The 14,832-nt window shown below is 39.1% G+C and overlaps 1 protein-coding gene across 4 annotated transcripts in view; it reads right to left on the minus strand.

The window, feature by feature from the left end:
- Positions 1-14,832, minus strand: part of MIPEP (mitochondrial intermediate peptidase) — a 164,474-nt gene that overhangs the window by 16,866 nt on the left and 132,776 nt on the right. For all 4 annotated transcript variants that reach the window (XR_013763660.1, XM_079138846.1, XM_079138847.1 and 1 more), the window contains 2 exons: positions 13,375-13,496; positions 9,807-9,880 (listed from right to left, as the gene is read on the minus strand). Coding sequence is in view for 3 of the 4 variants with exons in the window: in XM_079138846.1 (XP_078994972.1) it covers positions 9,807-9,880; positions 13,375-13,496 (196 nt within the window). In the remaining variant the exon portion in view is untranslated. The remainder of the gene's footprint in view (positions 1-9,806; positions 9,881-13,374; positions 13,497-14,832) is intronic.

Raw genomic sequence — 14,832 nt, forward strand, 5'->3', positions numbered from 1 at the left:
TAGACATCCTCTTTCCTGCTAACAAAGTCTAACCTAAAGAGTACAGATGCCATTGAAGGGGAAGGCCAGGGGTCCTGATGCAGGTGCAGTGGGGGAAGGGAGCTATGCAGGTGGCAGGAGGCAGAGGCCAAATGCCTACCCAGGTATCTGAGAGGTGACACAGTGATGGGAAGTCAGAGAACAGGAAGGAATGAACACCTGTGTATACAACACCTTTGTTATCTCTTTATTTTCTTTTATGTTATTATGGAGATTCACAAAAATATTTAGGCCCATAAAATATCTGGAAATATAATTGTGATATAAAAATTTCAGAACCAGGCAAATAAAAATCAGTCCTTGCTCTAATAGTACTTTTTTTATGGTTCAAGAAACATTTGACCCTTGAAGTCTATTCTACATTGATACTTATGCTCACTTAACGATCTTTATTAAGGCCTTTACATTGAGCCTTACGATAAAGTTGCAGGTGCAACCATGAACATGACCTTCCCTCACAGAGCTAGGACTTTCTTTCCTGGGGGTAGACACCATAATACACTAATAAATAAAATAATGTACGTTAAAATAATGGCAGGAAAGCAGGTAGAGTAAGGGGGAGTTAAGAAGGACAGGGGAGGCCTCCCTTGGTACAGGGGAAAATGAAAGAATCCATATAAGTCTCTGAAAAGCCCATTGAGATTCATCAGCGTGATCTACTTCCAAGAGCACAGATTTGTTTGGCATGTTAGTTCCTTCAAATCATCTTAACTTTTCATATTTAATAAAGCCATATGAGGGGATTTCCTCCTAAGTCATTTACAAATGTGCAGTACACTCTGGGTTGGGCACTCATTGGCTAAGGCACATGGCCTTTAGGTATGCTCTGACACTTATTAATTAATCAAGGGCCCCCACACATGGGGCACAGATGTCAGGCAGAACCTGTCAAGTGTTAGTACTTATCTCTCTCTTAAAAATCCCACTTGATTAAAATATTAAGAAACAAAGAGACATTAAAAAAATAAACAGGATCAACCATCCAAAGGCAGCATGCATCTACTGAGCATGCCAGCTTTTTGCAACATAATGCCAATATTTAGGGGTTATTCCAATTGTATAGTTAAAAGTTAACTGTATATTTTAAGACTAGAAGTAATAACTACTAATTTTCAGTGCTATAAAACAATGTAAAATGCCTTTCTGTTTAAGTAACTATGCCTATACTTCAGCAATAGGGAAAAGCAATCAAACTAATGTAGAACAGTGACTGTTTATTTAGCTTTCTTACTTTAAATGTCAGCTGTACTTCTGCTGACAGACAGGACTTACTGCTCCCTGACTTCCCTCATGTTTGTCTTGTACAAATAACACCAACATTAAAGGTGTGTGATAAGAATATTTGGCCTATCGCCTATTAGGTTGGTAATCGGGTTATTAAAAAAAAAGGATTAATGTTCATTCCCTAAGATGATGTGTCAACAAGATATCAAACTTTCAAAGTTGGCTGGATATTTGGGGCCAATTCAAATAAATATGTCATCTCATCAATTAAAGTTGTCTAAAGGTAAAACAAATTTGCCTTGTAAAAAAAGCAGGTTTCCCATCACTAGGACTGGTGGGACAGAAGGGCTATTTGACAGCTTATTCCACACAGGGTCTCTTGGGTGATTCAGAAATTGTATCCCCTTGGTTCAGGTGCTTTTGCACTGAATTCTACACAGTGGCTGAACTGTTCAGAGCAGCAGGCCTAGCTCTTGCCTTTGCATTTTTACTTTGTTCGTTCTCCTACATTGCACTTCAGCTGGCTGTCACCTCCCCTGCTGACTGTGCTTGTCTCCCATGGCTCTCAGTGGCCATGATAGCATGACCACCTTGCCAGCAGCTAAAGCTGGGAACATGGGTTCACCCTTGACATGTTACTCACTCACCAAATCAATCCTAGGACCTTTTGGGTTCGCATCATAACTCTTTCTTGTCTCAGTTGACTTTTTTCACCCCAACTGTCCCTGCTCATGGTGTTAGCCACCCTCATCTTTCACCAGGTTGCTGCCAACAGTGAGAGGCATATTCAAATAGACCTCTATCACTGCCCCTTGCTAATGCATCTCTCCTAGGCAGTCAAAGAATACTGTGAAACACAAATTTGATTTTGTCACCTGCCCACTCATGGTTCTCAGAAAAAAAAAAAAAAGTCTACAATGCACGACCTGGTATCTATTTACCTCCCCAGACTTATTTTTTGCCCAATAATAATCTTCCTCAATTACACATATATGCCTTCTCTTGACTCACAGGATTTTAAAGTGACACTGAAATGGCTGCCAGGAAGTAGGAAAATGTGGCAAATAAAGTCACCATGAGTATGGAACCATGGGTAGCATAAAAATCTTACCAGAGAGGTTTTTATTTTAAAGTAAATTTTTAATTTTAGGACAATTTAATGAAAAACTGGTAACAGACAGAGTTCCCAGATGTTCCATATATAGTGAATGTCCTCCATTACTAATATCTTAACATGATGGGGCACATTTGTCAGAACTAGTGAGCCAAGACTGACAGAGCATTATTAACTAAACATACGCTGTATTCAAAGCATCTTCGTTTTAATTTAATGTCCTTTTTCTGTTCTAGCATCCCATCTAGGAGGCCACACTACATGTAGTTATGTGTCCTTTGGCTCCTCAGGGCTGTGACAGTTTCTTAGGCACCCCTCTTGACAGTTTTGAGGAGTATGGTTTAGGTGTTTAGTAGAATGTCCTCAATTTGTTTCATCTGACGTTTTTCTCATGATTAGACTGGGCCAGGGGTCTTGGGTAGGAAATCCAGAGAGGCGAAGTACTCTTCTCATCACAGCACAAGAGTAGGTTCTATCCATGTGACTGATTACTGTTAAACTGACCTTGACCACATGACACAGGCAGCCTGATTAGGACTTCTCCAGTGTAAGGTGCCTTCTTTTCTCCCCATTCCACACTCGTTCTTTGAAGGAAGACACTCTGCACAGCCCATACTTTAGGGGTGGAGAGTAATGCTCATTTCCTTGAGGCAGGAGAATCTATATAAATTATTCAGAGTTCCTCTCCATGGGAAATTTACCTATTTTCCACATTAATTTATTCACTCAATCAATTATATCAGTATGGATCTATATTTTATATTCCAGGTTATATGCCAATATTGCACAACTGATTGCTCAAATTGTCCCAGCTTTTGCCACTGGGAGTTCTGTCAGTGGGCTCCTCCTGACTGCCTATGACCTATGCAGCATGTGTTTCTGAGCAATCCCCACTTTCTAGGCACTACTAGGGCAATACAGGTTCATTTTGTATCTTCCCTGATCCAGTCCTAGAATTGGCCATTTCTCCAAAGATCCCTGGTTCCTTTTACTGGAACATAGCATGACCTCAACTGGGCACACTCAATGCTACTGGAACCAAGATTTTGAAAGAAGAGAACAAATGTCTTTATAAACTGCTTGTATTAATCTCCTTGGGTATGGGGGTGACCTTTTGGAGTATAAGCCACGAAATTCGAGTTTGCTCTGTGAACAAAAATAATATTTAATGAGCTAGAAGAGACGATGTAGGATAATCATGGCAAAAATGAATGTGTTGGGCAACTAGAGAGCTCTGCAGAAATGTAAAGTATTAAATAATTTTAATCAGCCTGAGGGCTTTCGACCTTCATTCTGTGAGTCAGATTGGAAGGAGTTTTAATTTTCTGGAACTGACTCATTTACCTACTATTTCTTCTCATCTTATCTGATCTTTGGTTTTTAAAACCGTCAAGTTATTACTCTGTATCTCTACTTGCAAACTGTTTTTTGGCTAGAGACATAAAATAAAGCTAAGAGATTCTTTCTGGAAAGGAGTACAAAAATAAAGGTGTTTAATATTTACAAATAGATCCTGGAATACTAAAATCCCTAACCTTCCCATTCCCTCCCAAACATCTTTATGTCAGGGCTGGAGGTAAGAGGACCAGGACTGCTGCAGTCACAGGCAGAACCCCCAAACCTGGGATGTGGTGAGAATCTCTTCCCAGGGTCACAGAGTTAGAAATCCATTGGCTAACAAAATAAATAAATAAATAAATAAATTACTTGGGAATCAATCTAATAAAATAGTTGGAAGATCTCTACAATGAAAATTACAGAACACTAAAGAAAGAAATTAAACTAAACCTTAGAAGGAAAGATCTCTCAGGTTCTTGGATAGGCAGAATTAATATTGTCAAAATGGCCATACTACCAAAAGCGCTATATAGATTCAATGCAATTTCAATTAAAATTCCAATAGCATAGCTCATAGAAAAAGAGAAATCAATCATGAAATTCATTTGGAAAAATAAGAGACCCAGAATAGCCAAAACAATCCTGAGCAGGAAGAGTGAAGCAGGAGGAATCACAATACCAGAACTTAAACTATACTACACAACAACAGTAACAAAAACAGCATGGTATGGGCACCAAAACAGGCATGTAGACCAATGGTACAGAATAGAAGACACAAAGACAAACCCACATAAATACAGTTATGTCATATTAGACAAAGGTGCCAAAAACATACAATGGAGAAAAGATAGCCTCTTCAACAAATAGTGCTGGGAAAACTAGAAATCCACATGCAGCAAAATGAAATTAAACCCCTATCTCTCACCCTGCACAAAACTCAATTCAAAGGACCTAGGAATTAGACCTGAGACACTGCACAAATAGAAGAAAGAGTAGGCCCAAATCCTCATCATGCTGGCTTAGGACCAGACTTCCTTAACAATACTCCCAAAGCACAAGAAATAAAAGCGAGACTCAATCAGTGGGATAGATTCAAATTAAAAAGCTTCTTCTCAGCAAAGGAAACAATCAACAATGTGAAGAGAGAGCCTAGAGAGTGGGAGAAAATCTTTACCATATGCACTTCAGATAGAGCACGAATCTCCAGAATTTATAAAGAACTCAAAAAACTTTACACCAAAAATACAAGTAACCCAATCAATAAATGGGCTAAGAAACTGAACAGATACTTCACAGAAGATCTACAAATGATCAACAGATATATGAAAAAATGTTCAACATCTCTAGTAATTAGAGAAATGCAAATCAAAACTATGCTGATTTGATCTCACCCCAATTAGAATGCCTATTATCAAGAATACAAGCAACAATAGGTGTTGGCGAGGATGTGGGGAAAAAGGGACACTCATATATTGCTGGTGGGATTGCAAACTGGTACAGTCTCTCTGGAAAGCAGTATGGAGATTCCTCAGAAAACTTGGAATGGACCCACCATTTGACCCAGTTATCCCACTTCTTGGCCTGTACCCAAAGGAATTAAAATCAGCATACTACAGTGACACAGTCACATCAATGTTCATAGCAGCTCAAATCACAATAGCTAGATTGTGGAACCAACCTAGATGCCCTTCAATAGATGAATGGAAAGAAACTGTGGTATACCTACACAATGGTAGGTATACCATAAAGAGGAATAAAATTATGGCATTTGTAGGTAAATGGATGGAGTTGGGGAATATCATGCTAAGTGAAATAAGCCAATCCCCAAAAAAACAAAGGCCGAATGTTTTCTCTGATAAGTGGATGCTGATACATAAAGGGGAGGTAAGGGTAAGGGAAGAATGGAGGAATGTTGGATTGTGTAGAGGGAAATGAGGGGTGGGGAGAGGAAGGGGGGAAGGAAAGATAATGGAATGAGCCAAACATCATTACCCTATGTACATATACGATTATACAAATGGTGTGACTACATCATGTACAGAGAAATGAAAAGCTGTACCTCATTTGTGTACAATGAATCAAAAAATAAAATAAAAAAAGAAAGAAATCCAATGGGTAGCTTTGCCATAAAAGTCTGAATGAGCACATAGGAAACTGAGATTTTTACTCTTATCTGAGGTTCATCATGCAGATCTTTCTTCTGGCAATGATAATAGTTAGGTTGCAACATTTAAACAATAACACAAAACACTTGGGGATCATTGGGGAACTATGAGGCCTCAAGGCTCAAGTCCCTTGGGACTCCCATTTGCTCCACATTAGGTCAATTTCAAGTCAGAATTCCCATGGGCAAGGTGCCAGTGGAAAGAGTATGAACCCTGACAAAGTTTCTTTATTTACAAAAATGGGAACCAATGTCACAGGGAATTTAATTAGGTATCAGCAGACAGAACCTGCTTCATGACAAGTTTTTAATGTATTAGATTTTTTCTTTCTCTGGCTATTGAAAGATAAATCTAAACCTAAACACTCAACAAGGGTTAGACACAAGAATTTTCAATAATGTAAAACACAAAAAGATAAAATAATTTACAGAGGAAGGCATATATGGTTTCTAGACTGAGTAGTCATATAATTCCACTCTTCTATTTGTAATAAGAAAACAACTCTGCTTCCTAGTAAGGCCAAAATATGACTCCCTTGCTACTCAACAAATCTGAAGGCATGTTTATCTTTCTAAAAAAACTATATTTTCTAAGATGATTGTAACGGAAACTGAACTTCACATCAAGCTCATCACAGCACAACTTAAAAAAAATTCCAGTATATATTTTATAAAATGGCAAAATGAATGGAAATGTCATATCATCACGGTTTTAAGCAAAAATTTCAGTTCTCTTATTACTCAGAAATGTGATCCTTAACATAAGCTGAAAAATGTTGCGTGGTACGAAGGAACAGCAGAAAACCTTCATGTTGACAATTGAACAGAGGACCAAACCTCACCCAGAATGCTCAGCAACAAGAAAGTTGGTTTCAATTGGGCAAATTGATAAGATTCTACTGTCTATAATGTGTACACACATGCATACACACACATACCCCTTCAGACATGGGCTGATAACAGAAGCAGATCAGAAAGTGTTTTGGAGTCAAATCACATTATACCTCTATAGATCCTCCTACAGTAGCAGAACTATTAACTGCAAATCCAGTTCTATTCCACCATGCTTTTCTTCTCTAAGGAAATACTCTTTTGACCACTATGATGTTCTCTTCAAGTGGTATTTAGGGTGTTGAAAAAAAAAATGCAGACTCTTTAAGAAAGGCCCCTGTTGCTTCCTATGCAGATCTCTCTGTATGGAGTTAGGCAAGGGGAACTACTAAATAAAAGCCTTGTGGCCTGGAGTTAGAGAGTAGACAGGTGGTTGCCTAGCAGTGGTCTTTAACTGACAAATATGGAGCAAACAAGAAAAGAAGGAATCCTCTTTTCTCTGGGACTCCCTTTAGATGGGGTTCTGACCACTGAGACTGTCAGAAGGGGCTGAAACTGTAGAGCAATTGAGTGAATGATCAGCCCAAGGGATGATTCATTCTGGAAAAGTTAAGTAATCTAAACAAGTACCTATGCAGTATTTATTATTCAAAGATCAAAAGCTGCCACTATTTAATTTCTCAGATAGATATCATTCAAAGACTACAAGCACAATGGTAGACACTGGGACATTAAGAAATGGCTTGGAGTTCATTTGAAACCAAAGTCTTGATGGGGAAGGTAAACACAGCTGTGATTTGGTCAGGGGGGTATATGATTTGAAGGTAGATATTCTCTTTGCCTCTTGCTACTTAATATAATTTTTTATATTTATCTAGTAAGTAGTTATAATACATGAAGCACTTATGAAAAGTTATATTTTCATAAAAGAGTGATACCGACTAGATTGAATGTGCTTTAATAACACAAATCTCAGTAATTTTACCAATCACTCCTAGGAAGACTCCAAACTTGAGGCTATGAACCATCAACTATATTATTCTATTTTGGGGTATAGACTGGTGACATAAAAGAAAATGAGAAGCTACTGCAGGCCTTGTCTTATCAATCCAACCCTAGAGAGTGACAGTAAGCATAACCTCTTTCCAGGTTCCTCCATTCATCTGTGGCATGCACCAAGTCATGTGAATCAATGAGATCTGACAGAACAACATGAGGAAAAATATTAAAGAATGAAAGCAAAATAATTCTATTTTAGTGTTAACTGGAATCTGAATACTTCAGCACCTCTGTTCTGAACTACTGACTTATTTTTCTCTAGAGTGTGTGAATTTTAGTGCAAAAAAATCTTAAATTTCTTAACACAAAAATGTTTTGGATAAAGAACAGAAATTTTAGCAAAGTAGTTGCATCATTGTCAGGAGCAGAACAGAAAAATACACCAGTCAAAAGATAAAATGTGGAAAGAAATTAAATTTTTCTTTTGATGGAACCACGTGGAAATTAATATTTATATGTGGACAGCATTTAAAGTCTGGTCTCAAAAAGGACAAGTTAAGCAGGGCTTTCAGAGGTCACACTAAGAGGAACTATCTATCTCCAAGAGGAAGGAATTCAGGTGCATCTCTTCCATTCTCAGTTCATGGGGGGCTGTCTACACAGTACTGCAAACCACCAATTAAAAACACACAATTTTAAAAAATTAGTTGCTTAAATATTATTAGCCAATTAATTTCATTTTTTCTGAGTCCATAGCAGACCTTTGGCTAGGTGTCCTTTTTCATAGGTTGCATCATAGCTTGGTCTCTGCTGCCAGAAGTACCAGATTTGAATTCTGGTTCTTCTATCCACTGCCTTGTGCACGGGTGGGGGACCTGTCCTGCTTGATCATCTGTAAATGGGGATAATGATAATTTCTACCTCAAAGAGTTACAGAGGAGATTAAATTAACCAAAACATAAAAATTATCTAAAACAATTCTAGCTGGGTACGGTGCCATGCACATGTTGTCCCAACTACTCAGGATTCCTTCAGCCCAGGAGATGGAGGCCAGCCCGTGCAACACAGCAAGACCAATCAAACCAGTTCTGGCTGTAGTAAAGTTCAAGACAGGCCCATAAGCATCAATGTGCACTATTATCAAAAGATGACAATTCCGAGGCATAGTCCACTAATGGCTACTTGGAACTGTGGGATCACTGGGTGGTCGGATTTGTTGCATAAACCTGCTATGGTGTTGAACCCATGGAACCTGGAGGAATACCTGCCCCACCTGAAAAAGCTGACTAAATAAATGCAAGTTCCACAAAACCAGGATTTTTTATGTATGTGTTTCTCGGTATTTCACCTCTTGTACTTATAATTTTGCTTGGCATGTTATCAGTCCTTGATAAATATTTGATGAATGAGCGAATGGTTGAAGGCAAGGATCAGAAGGAATGCTAAAAAGGGTGATAGGCATTAGATTCAACATAGGTAGGCCAGGACACATTTAAGTTAGACCAATTACTACCAGGACTCACTCCACTTTCCCAATGTTGGGAGCTATTTCCCAAATGCAATTTTGTCCAACAGTCAGAAGGCTCAGCTGTGAATATTTGTTAATATATTGAGAGTATTTTATAATACTTGCAACTTATTAGAAGTATTTGTGCAAACATTCCATGAAAAATCATGACAGATACTTCAATTTACAGTTATATTTTCTGTAAAAATATTTATATTAAAAAACTACTCAAAAAGTTTCATAGGAAAACAAACATTATGACATCACAAAAAAGATAATTTAATTAGGTTTTATTTTTCAATAGGTAAAAAAAATCTACCTTAAGCCTTGGCATTTCTCAGAAGGAAAAATAAAGAAGAAACAAATGAGTTCTCTATGTTGAAAACAATAAACAAAAAACAAAACACATTGTGACCTGTTAAATCTAAGAGCATATTTTCTGAGAATTTAGGACTAATTTAACAATTTTCTATGTATCTCAGTAACATTCTGAAAATGGACCCCAAAAGATATAGCTCATAAAACATTTAAAAAGAAGGAAACACAACACACACATCAAAGAAAAGTTTCTACTCTTGGTTTTGTTTTACCTTGAACCATCAGCATGGGCTCCTTGCCCCCACCATGCGCCAGCATCTCCCGGCGATAGCGCTCCCCAGCAGCCCTGGGGAGAGGAGAGTGTTACAGTGTTACCCACGCTTCCTCCAAGGGCCTGCTTGACTCTATGGACACCTGTCTTGAGCTACTCAAAGGAAGCCACTCTGATGCTACATTTAGAAAACCTCCTACCATGTGACAAGTCAGCCCTAGATTATTTTCTTATTTTTCAAAACTGAATTCTGATTTCTGAATGATTCTAAAATAAATACATAAATCAGATGTGAAACATTAACTATATCAGGATAACTGAATTTTTTACTTTATTTTTTTTTAGCAGGCAGCCTCTCTTTATAGAAAGGTTTAGTTTATGTAGTCTAAAAGAAGTAAAAGACGATATCCTATTCTGCACAGTTTTTAGGATTATTTTGAAAGGTTTGAAATTATTTATGCCAGTATTTACTTTCTGAAGAAAATCTGAGATGGCCCCTTACAAGGGAGCTGGCAGGAGGGGGTAGATGACAGCAGCAAACCTCGGCCCAGAACCACAGCTAATGGGACCAGAAGACTTGACTCGTGTGTGCTAGTGGCAGAGGCAGAGATGGAAATGCAGGTTGATTTCAGTTTCTCAGACTCTTCATCAGTGACACTGACTGTCTATACTAACATAGGGGGGCAGGTTTGGTAGACTTTTTTTTCTTTTCCTTTTTTTTTTTTTGTGGTGCTAGGGATAAACCCAGGGCCTCAGGCATGCTAGGCAAGTGCTGTACCACCAAGCAGCATCGCCAGCCCCTTGGAGACTTTTCTTTCTTTTTTCTTCCTCTTCTCTTTCTTTCTTTCTTTCTTTCTCTCTCTCTCTCTCTCTCTCTCTCTCTCTCTCTCTCTCTCTTTAGTGCTGCTGATTGGATCCAGGGGCACTATACCACTGAGCAGCATCCCCAGTTCTTTTTCACTTTTATTTTTTATTTTTTATTTTAAGACAGGGTTTTGCTAAGTTGCAGAGGCCAGTCTTGAAACTGTGGTTCCCTTGCCTTAGCCTCCCAAGTCACTGGGATTACAGCTGAGACTTTTTATAGATTGAAATTCCCCACATTAATGGCACCTAGAAACAAACTAATGCTATTCTTTTATATTTTGTGGAAAATGTTATTCTTTTAACACACTGATGAGATGACTTCAGTGAATTTTGAGATTATTTTCATTCCATTGTCTCTGGAACATCTTTATACACACGTAACTTTGTGAACATGGCCGTAATTGGACCTTTTGAGAGCATTACAGCATAGAAAGCATGTTGGCATCAGACACTACAGTCACACCCTGAAATGAGTGCTAAGGAAAGGCAGGAAGCCTTCACTGAGGTGTGGCCCTCTCATGCAAGGATGAGAGGTCCTGCCTGACCCTTGGTCAGGTGGCTTAGGGTCCCCTTCAAGCCACAGGAAGCAGCATCCCTTCCCATGTGCCTCTGCTCTTCATGGCATGCTCCCTGATGAAGGCTCTCTGCCTGATTCTTGATCACTAGTGGGATCAAAAATCAACCTTTGACAGAGGTTAGGAATTTTCTAGTCCACTTGAGCACTTTTACTAGCTTGCTTTTATGTGTCCATAAAAGTATGGCAACTACATGTCTAGGCAAGAATGCACACATAACTAAGATATAAATATTTGGAAATATATGTTTTTAATAGTATGTGGTTTTCTAGTAAAGTATAGTTCCTTCAAACAAGATGATATTTTGCCCATTTTATAGAACTCTCCAGTAAAGAGCAGTAATTCCTGAAACTGATTTACTATAGTCAAGTTTGGCTGTAGATCCTTTGAAAATAATAAAATCCAAAAAGCAGACCAAGTGTCTGCAGTCTGCAAAGGGCAAGACAAAATAACATGTGGGCACCAAGCTGTAAAACATTAAAGAATTCTATGACATCAGATTTAAGTTCAAAAGATTTTGGAATTGAATGTGACTATTAACTGCTGAGAAAATTCAAATCTGTGTCAAACTGTTTAAAAGCTGAGAGGTGCAAAGGAAACAGGCAGGGTCAAGGAACTAGAAAAAGACTGACAAGACCATCTTGTCAAGACAATGAAGCCCTGAGTAAATCACTCACCTCTGAGCCTCAGTTTACTCCTATAAAAAGTAGCTGTTGAAGCAAAGCTGCTGTGAATGCCACATGCAAACTCTAGGGCACTCTAAAACTCTAACAGGACGTATATTTTAAACCATGTGAAAGTGGTGAAGATAATAGTCACCCGCCAGAACTGCCAGAGAGGTATTTGAAGATATGTTTATTTGGGTTGTGAGGAGATAAAAGACTTGAAACAGCTATGACATCAGATCATAATTACTGGTTTGCTTTCAAAGGAAGCACCTTCTAAGGAATCATGAGACCCAAACCTCATTTCCTACTGGTTTCTGGTTTCTATTGTTGGAGAGAGTCCTGTGAGGAGGATCAGAAGGAGGTCAAATCCAGGAGCATGGGAACCCCTGTACCTCTCTTCCCAATACAAGTACTACCTGGATTTCTAAATGACTAGGGAAAATAGGACTGCCTCTCCCAGGTTTCTACACTCCAACCCGGTCTCCTGCCTCCTTTCTGGGGGAGGAGGTGGGTATGAGAGGTTCATAACTGAAACTGACCTGCCCTATTTCCTTACTCGATTGCTAAAGGTCACCAGATGCATGCACTGATCTGATGAATTATGCTTCTGGAAGTGACCCAAGAAGGTCACCACACAAACAGCTTAGTCAACTTTCTACTTTGGAAAGCACTAGACTCTGTCATCTAAACCATGGATTATTCTGATGATGCACATCTGGGGTAAGGGGGACCCCTCTGAGACCACAGCAGAAAGAAATGTGTAGGGGAATTCAGCAGCCATCCTCGCTGTCTTGGTGGCCACCAGGAAGGGCACTACATCGGGGACTGTCAAGGAAACTGACCCTTCTTGAGACTGCCCCTGCCTTCCATGGACATTGTCTTCCCAGGGAAGGAAATTGTTCCAAAAGAAGACAGAGGAGTAACACTTAGAAACAAATGGGGATGTTACCCTCAACAAAAAATGTTGCCAACAGTGCTGCTCCCAAGTGGGGAAGAGTAAAAAAACCCTTTGTTGGGCAGTAGAGGAAAAACTGTATCCTTGTGGATGCAACTTCAGATGCTTATGCCAAAGTAAAGAAGCCTGTCACAGGTGACAGGAAGCTCCAGCTCTGAGAGCAGGAGGCACTGACAGCAGGAGTGGCTGGAAAAATGGAGAAAACACACAGGAGCAGTGTGGGAAAGCAGCAATGAGCCATCTTGTGCAGAAGCCAAAGAGTCACATGGGGTCACGGGGGCATTTGGGGGGTACCAGGCAATTCTACAGACCACAGAGCTGTGGAGTAAGGTGGAATTTTAAGGTCATCATCACCTCAGGAAGGGGCCCTAGGACGAGCCTGTCTCACAGTTCCCACTTCCTGCCAGGGCCACCTGGGTTCCAAGTGGCTGACCTTGGGTATAGTGTGATAGGAATTACTGTGGTTGAAGGAGGTGATGTTTTATAAACTTGCTCAGCCCTTATTACCTGTTAAAAGGATCCTGTAGAAAACATTCTTTCCAAACCATGGATGCTACAGCCCTGGACATCAAGTAAGAATAATATTTGGCACCATAGCCCACAAGGTGGCTGAATCTCAGCTGCCAGGCCTGCAAAAACAAAAAGACAGCAAGGGAAACAATCAGTCTCTGCATTTTAGGAATATTATATATGAGAGCACAATGGAAACACATAAGGAAACCTGTGAATGTTTTAAGTTTCATCCTACACAGCCATGTCATTCACAATATTAATATTTTCACATTTTGTATGTTATGTTATGACTCAATTGTGTCTCCTTAAAATTTGTATGTTGAAGCCCTAACCTCAGAATGTGAGTGTATCTGGAGATAGGGCCTTTAAAGAAATGATTAAAATAAGGCTAGTATCCTTGGAAAAAGAGGAAATGTGGACACACAAAGATACCACAGCATGTGCAGAGAGGAAAGGCCATATGAGGACATAGAGAAGGTAGTCATCTGCAATACAAGAGAGAGGCCTTAGGAGAAACAAACCCACAGATACTTTGATTTTGGCCTTCCAGTCTCTAGAACTGTAATACAAGAAATTTCATTTGTTTACCCTACCCAGTTTGGAGTATTTGTTATGGTAGCTCCAGTAGACTAATATGTACACAAAGAAATTCTTGTATAATATGAATATACTCTTCAGACAGATTTTCTTATGTGTGTGTATATATCCCTTCAAATATGTTTAACTGTCATTGAGTTTACTTACTTCAATTATAATATATTTTATTTCATATGACTATCTAGAAAAAAAATTCTATGTTTACTTATTTTTAATAATTTGATAAGTTCAAAAGTTTTACTTTGCAATGACATTTGCTGCATAAACCTTTTCATATGGGCTAGTTTTTCTAAAGCTAAACATTTCCATGTTTTATCATGACAAATCAAAAAGGCATAGAACAGAAGAAAAATGGGATGGAACTGAAAAACTGGATATAGGAAGAAAGAGAATCTAGGAATGAATTTTTTTTTTTTCATAAATAAGAAACAAACGCTAAGAACCAAAGGTAACTCCTGGCAGCCTCTCAATGGAAGAAATCCTCAGGGCTCCCTGCCTTATCTAAGACTGTTCAATTTATTTTCTAATCATGACAAGGAACAAACTGCCACCTAATCACTCCGAGATTCATTTCTGCAATAGAAATATAGAGAGGAGAGTCCAGAAAGAGCGGTAGGAGGGTTGATCATGCCACAGATTTCGCAGCTCTTCTGGACACCATGGAGTGCCTGGTCATGGGACTCAGAGAGAATTTTTAGAGAAAGTGCCCATTCTTTCTGAGGGCAAGGATGTTGCATATGGACACATGGGTCTTCATGGGAGAATACTGTCCCAGTAGAAACTTCCTTCCCCATGAATACTGCTCTTTCTCTGTCCTAAAAAGTTGAAAACCCCCACACTCTGGCCAGGGAGAGG

Source organism: Sciurus vulgaris, assembly GCF_902686455.1.
Source record: "Sciurus vulgaris genome assembly, chromosome: 4".
Taxonomy (NCBI): domain Eukaryota; kingdom Metazoa; phylum Chordata; class Mammalia; order Rodentia; family Sciuridae; genus Sciurus; species Sciurus vulgaris.